A 6,371-nucleotide genomic window follows, 5' to 3' on the forward strand; every position below is an offset into this window, starting at 1 on the left:
ACATGTTTGTGCACACATATATGTTGCTTTTGCTCCCCATGTCTCTTAGACCTCCCTGAAAGAGAGCACCACCACCCAACGTTCCTTGGAGGCTAAGGTCATGAGCAGCAGCAGTGCAGACACGGGTAAGGAATTCCGCATCAAAGATCTGGAGAGCTCCAAGAGGGCTCTGGAGCAGGAGAACGAGCTTCTGCGCAAGAAGGTGAGAGAGGCTCAGACACTAGCGGATGACATCTTTGCCTTGTACATTCTGATAAATAAAAACATCCTTATTGATTCACATTGTCCTTCTCGTCAGCATTGCTGGAGGTTAACATTTAACAACGTAACAGTTGCAGATTTTGATTTGTGTGTGTGTGTGTGTGTGTGTGTGCTTTAGCTTGAAAATCAGAGCAGTAATTCTAATCTGAGCGCTAAGACACAGGAGCTGTCCAGACATTACGAGCAGATGCTGAGTGAACTGCGGGATGAGAAGGACAGGGAGCTGAAGACCATGAGGGTAAGATAAATATTATGGAATCAGCAAGGAAGAAGGAGGAGGTAGGAGGCAGTTCTTTATTAAAAATTGCCTTTGAATGGTATTACAAAAGCCAGAGCAATGACCAAAACCACTTCCACTACTGCATTACAACATGCACAGAATGGGTATACTCCACCAGAGACAAAGTACATCCTGTATCGGTAACTTACAAACTTAAAAACGAACTCAAAATGCGCTATGCGCTTCGGCATTTGGAATGTAACTATTTACATACAACCAAACCACTTTTGGCTATGGCCGCACAGCATCATGGGATCTATTCTGCCCTAGCACAGGGAAACACTTCCCGGTCTTACTACAATCCTGAACCAGTTGGTAGCCACAATAAGAAGCCTCTTAGACCGTGACTTTGAACAAGAGGGAAATCCTTTTATTCTGAAAAACCTCTATTCATAAAAAAAATTTCATAACATTATAAAAATGTGGGTTTGAAACTGCTTGAGTGTTAAATATTTTCATAGTCTGGCCTCTCCGTATGATTTTTGTTAACTTTGATACATGATAGGGCTGGGTATGTTTTTCTTCAATATTTAAATATTCAAAGCAGCTTTCAGGTTTCAGCTTTAATTACTCTGATGACTTTTTAAATAAAACAAGTAAACAATCCTATATTATCTTATTGATTTCAGGGTTATAATGTATGTGCCAAAGCATATCATGCAGAAATAGTCTTCTAATAACAATTAAAAGCTATTTTCTTCATTATGAGAGGCTGGTAACCTTTATCTAACACTGCAAAATTACTATTACAAGGGTTCTTTAAAGAGTTCTGCACTGTTTTAACCCTATTTATTAAGAATTATAACTGTTTAATGCCATCAGCAAAAAATATTTTTAGTTGAGCACATAGCCACTGATGCACCACTGCATTCACAACATCATCACATGAAAATCTTCCCCTTAAAGCTTCTTTGAGCGGTCCAAAAAGGTAGACATCAGATGGAGCTAAATCTGGACTATAAGCTCTCACAGTCTCTCAGACATGACCAGTTACTACTCCTCCCACCCTCACCAATTGCAGAAACTTTTTGAAGATCTTTTATATGAAACCCTATTTTGATACACATCAGAGTGTGTGCACTAGTATGTTTATACAAAACGTTTGGAGACACAGATCCGGTCTGTGTAAAACGAATTACCAGAATGTGAACATTAGCATTAAAACAATCGGTAAATGGAGTGGATTCAGGAGGTATTCAGACCCCCTTGATTCTTTGCACTCTTTATTTTGAATGGATGTAATTGCCATTTTACCCATCGATCTGCACTTAATTGCATATAATGACAAAGTCAAAAATGCATAAAAAAACTAAAATAGCTTATTCACAAAAGTATTCAGACCCTTTGGCATGTCACTGAACATTGTGTTCCCGTACATCCTGGTAACAATCTTTCAGATAAGTCTAGAATTTAATTGGAGTCCATTTGTTGAAATTTCAATTGATTAGACATAGATTGGAACGACACACACCTTGGTCTTTAAGGACCCACAGTTTACACTGTATCACCAGCATGAAAATAAAGCCAAGAGGTCCAAGGAACTGTCTGTGGATCTTGAGAGGATATGCTGTAAAGAATTGTTGTTAGAAGTGGTTACTAAAGGGATGGAATACTTTTGTGAATAAGTTCACAATGTTCTCAGTCTGATTTTAAAATACTTTGAATAAATAGTTTGATTAAAAATGTAAATATACCATCAGCAAAAGCGGTTGAATTGCCTTTGTCTAATACATAATTGTGTACTTCTGTAAGGCGTAATAAGACATGACCAGTATTGTGTAAAGTTGTATGAATAGATAACTTTTTGCCTGCTAACACTGTCGCTTAATGCATATTGTTACTTGTGTGTGTGTGTGTGTGATTGTGTGTGAAACAGTCTCAGTTGGTGACGATCCAGACAGAGCATACTACAACAAACTCCGGTGACAAGAGCCTGCAGCTGAAGATAAATGAACTCATGTCCTCACTGGAGCAACGTGATTCTTCTATAAGACGCCTAGAGGAGGTACATAAGAACACACGCAAGCCTATTACTAATGCGCACTATGCAGTTTTTTAGGCTTGTGTTCCCAGTCTATATCAAATTTTGAGAAGGTGCACAAGTCTCTTTTTGATCAGCAAATAAAGCTGGCTTGTCCCAAGCGCTCATGTAGTGGGAGTGGTAACGTGATAAGTGGTTCAGAGATGCAAGTTGCAGAGGCTTTGATACTTTCTAGCATGTTTGAAATGATCCATATAGGCATGAGTTATGTTTGTGTTTCTAAATTACCAGTTGCAGTTCTAGTGAGCGACAACCAATGAACAGTTAAAACGAATAATACAAATTAATCATTCAAATTGTGAGAGGTGTATTACAGGGTGCATGTTGTATTTTTATACAGCCAGTCAGCTTTTAAATTGTAAAACTTTGGTTTGCAGAAAGCGTGTGTGTTTATGTTTATGCTTTCTTTTCATGGAGTTGACAGCTCTTATCTTTAAAGATTGTTTCCCCCTTTTAATGCATCTGACCTTTGGCCTCTTTTGTTTGCCCTCAGGAGATTAAGCGGCTCCAGAAAGAGAAGTATGACCTGTCCAAGAGCGTCACCAATACTGTTACCACCAAAACGTAAGACGGAGTGTGGATGTGTTGTGTGTTACCATTTTTTGTTTCTTCTTACACCATATGCATTTCATGCTTGACTCAGTTTTTGAAATAAATATATATTTTTAAATAAATTTTTATTACCCAGAAATCAGCACACAATTAGCTTATAAAAGGTTTTAAAATTCATTGGAATCCAAGGAATGCCATGTACCCTTCGAATGTGTGAAGATTTACTTTATTTATTTAATCTTAACCTTAATCAGATGACTGTTAATGCTTTCACTTAAATTTTACAAACTTTAAATTTTAATTAATTTTAAAACAAAAAATACAAGAATAAACCCTCACTAGTCTTTCTTACTAAAACACATACACTAAATCAATACTAAACAACATATAAGGGTTCAGTTAATGCTCCTTTTAGACCCATAACAGTGTCATATGTGGAAAGTTCCGGATTGAAACAGGTGTTTTCAGTCATTTCACATACTTTGCTGCCTTGTATCGTGACTGTTCTAACTTTTTTGGGATGTGTTGCATTCCAAGCATCTATAAAGTTTGCAAGGTACAAGAATTCTCTTGCTTCTGTTGTTTTTGTACAATATCTGTAAAGAACAGCTGACAAATTACTGTTTTACTTGCATTTTACCTAATGCCCCAACATATTTTAGATAGGGTTGGTAAATAATGTTTGATTTACTTGGCCTAATTTAAAAGCAAAAATTACAAGAAAGAAGGATAAACTCCTATTAATCATTTAAACTATGTCTGTCCTCTTATCGGCGCAGATACTCTAACCAGTACCCAATACTGGGCCTGCTGAATGATAATTATCAATACAACCCTTCATCACCTGTCAGGCAATCCAGCACCATGGTTGTTACGAGGAGATCAGAATTATCCAAACAGCACTGAGTGGGTTTTACACTGGAAAGGTAATATGAATGTCCATCTATAAAAGATGTAATTAGATGTCTCATAGGTGTAATGGTTATTCATGTTGATTGCTGAATTTTTTAAAATAAGATAAGATTTTGGTTGAGAAACATTCAGCCATGCAGCAGTCCAGGCAAGTTGCAATTGGTTACATGATGTTCCTCATAAGCTTATTGTAATTGTAAGTTATCAGCTAGCTCACTAGGAACTTTTATTAGTAGACTATTATTATCACTGTGTTCTGTTTTTTTGATCCGTTAACCATTATCCTACCCTAAAAGTGCTTTTCTTTGACAGGCATGAACACGAAGATGATCCTGAATTTGCACCAGTTACCGCTTGATCTCCTGTCTCATCCCACCCACGCTCCCTCTCTCACCCGTATTCACACTCAACCTATTTTATTCCCTTCATTAATCTGTTTCTTTCCATTGCTTCATCCCTCTCTTAATGGCCTGCCTGCTGCTTGCTCTAGGGCTCTGTAGAGTGGTGGTGGTTCTTCTGATTTATTAGGATGCCGTATTACCAGAGTTAAGGCATCCAAAAGAACAGCTTAAAGGCTGTTCTGTAGATGGATGAAGACTTGATTTGATCTTGACCTGCCAGAAGACATTGGATTTAAGTTTATTGCTTAGCTTTATGCATTTATAAAAAAAACTCTGCTAAGTGAAACTTGGTTGCAAACAGCTCTGTGTTCGAGCCACCTTAACCTTAGCAGCCTCTGGTCAGCACTGCTGTAAGAATGCATGTAAGCAGTCGGAGTGCAAATGCTTTGGTAACGTTTTAAGATGTAAGAATGTAATGTGTATCTGCCTTGGTTGCTGTCCTTTACTGGTTATGGTAGAATGTGCTTCATTTTTGTGCTTCATACAAAGTATTTTATTATATTTTCTGTTTTTAAGAATATTACAATGGGCAGTGTAAGTGGTAATGCAGTAATGTGGTGATGGGATATTTTTGCTATAAAACAATAGAAATGGAGGTCTTTGGTGGTCAGTGCTGGTTGTCAATGCTGCATGTAGCAATGAATTAACTATCATATAAATAGAAAAAAAAATATTGAAATGTTGGGTTGATGTAATGCAATAACAAAGCATTAGCTTTTTACCATGCTAAAACTGCAACCTTTGAATTCATTAATGACATCTAACTCTTTCAAACCCCTTTAACAACATGTCTTATAGAGCTATCTCAGTTATATTTAACAGTGAATTCCAACTGAATTAATTTGAAGTTATTTGATTAATAAAAGCTCATTTGTATTTCTAATTAAATCTGGCAGCTAATATGTATTTCCAACTATTCTTCTAATTACAGTTCAAAGTAACAAGATTGAAATCTTAAAACTAAATAGTATATGTAATTTACAAAGATATACAGTATAACTGTATATGTGATTTTAAATGGTGAGCACTTGCATTGCTAGTAGATATGTAGACAATGTGCAATTGCATCACATTACACTGTATGACACACAAGTAACGCAGTACCTCTCAGAATAGGGTTCATATAATTGTGTTTGCTTGCTTTATTTAATGAGAATTTAGTTTTCCTTTTAAAGCTCAAAATACTGGAAGAATTTTTGAATGAACCACCTGCTTGGTTTTATCATCAGACATTCCTGCTGTTTTGCTAACGTACTGCTGAGCTTAGTCATCTGTCTCCCAGTTCTATTTAACAGTAACACATCTGCTGTTATTTAAATTGATTAATAAAGGTTGGTTTGTGTAATTTCTTTAGCCAGAGTAAAATTAGAATTTGCCAAAACAAGAACTTATTGTAGCTAAACTAGCTGAAATAACTAATTTGGACAAACCCAGTGTGTTGTGCACAGCTTTGGGGATCGTTAGCAATAAACCATGTAGAAGTGAGACGTAGAACTTTGATTTATTAAAACTAAAACATTAACACTGAAATTAAATAAGTAAAACAAATCAGATTTATCTACCTTAACAGGCAGATTTTTATAGGGAACAATGGAAATGGCTGTCGTTGGGGCATAGATTTTTACCAAATATTTTTTTAAAAAAGCAGATTTTTTAACATGCTGTTGCAAATTCAGTTATGTTTTTAAATTAAATAAAAAATTTATTAAATGTTGTCTTGTTTTGTCTGTTACCTTTATTGAGTTTAAAATACTGGGAGATTAAATGGATCACTTGTTTGAATTGCAAAAAAACTCAAGTGTATTCATAATTATTGGCACCCCTGATAAAGATGAGTGAAACGAGCCATAAGACATTCCCATTTTAATCAATCAGCTTAATCTGACACTGGAAAAATAAGAAAGATCCAGCCTTTAATTGAAGT

General features: G+C 36.0%; 1 protein-coding gene across 1 annotated transcript in view; it reads left to right on the top strand.

The window, feature by feature from the left end:
• pof1b (POF1B actin binding protein) overlaps nucleotides 1-6,161 on the top strand; it is a 46,982-nt gene extending 40,821 nt beyond the window's left edge. The window contains exons 8-13 of the mRNA XM_063011271.1: nucleotides 50-202; nucleotides 380-499; nucleotides 2,418-2,546; nucleotides 3,076-3,146; nucleotides 3,914-4,060; nucleotides 4,359-6,161. Of these exons, the coding sequence (XP_062867341.1) occupies nucleotides 50-202; nucleotides 380-499; nucleotides 2,418-2,546; nucleotides 3,076-3,146; nucleotides 3,914-4,040 (600 nt within the window). The 3' untranslated portion in view covers nucleotides 4,041-4,060; nucleotides 4,359-6,161. The remainder of the gene's footprint in view (nucleotides 1-49; nucleotides 203-379; nucleotides 500-2,417; nucleotides 2,547-3,075; nucleotides 3,147-3,913; nucleotides 4,061-4,358) is intronic.
• Nucleotides 6,162-6,371: the final 210 nt, after the last annotated feature.

Source organism: Trichomycterus rosablanca, chromosome 16 (genome assembly GCF_030014385.1).
Source record: "Trichomycterus rosablanca isolate fTriRos1 chromosome 16, fTriRos1.hap1, whole genome shotgun sequence".
In the NCBI taxonomy this organism is placed as follows: Eukaryota; Metazoa; Chordata; class Actinopteri; order Siluriformes; family Trichomycteridae; genus Trichomycterus; species Trichomycterus rosablanca.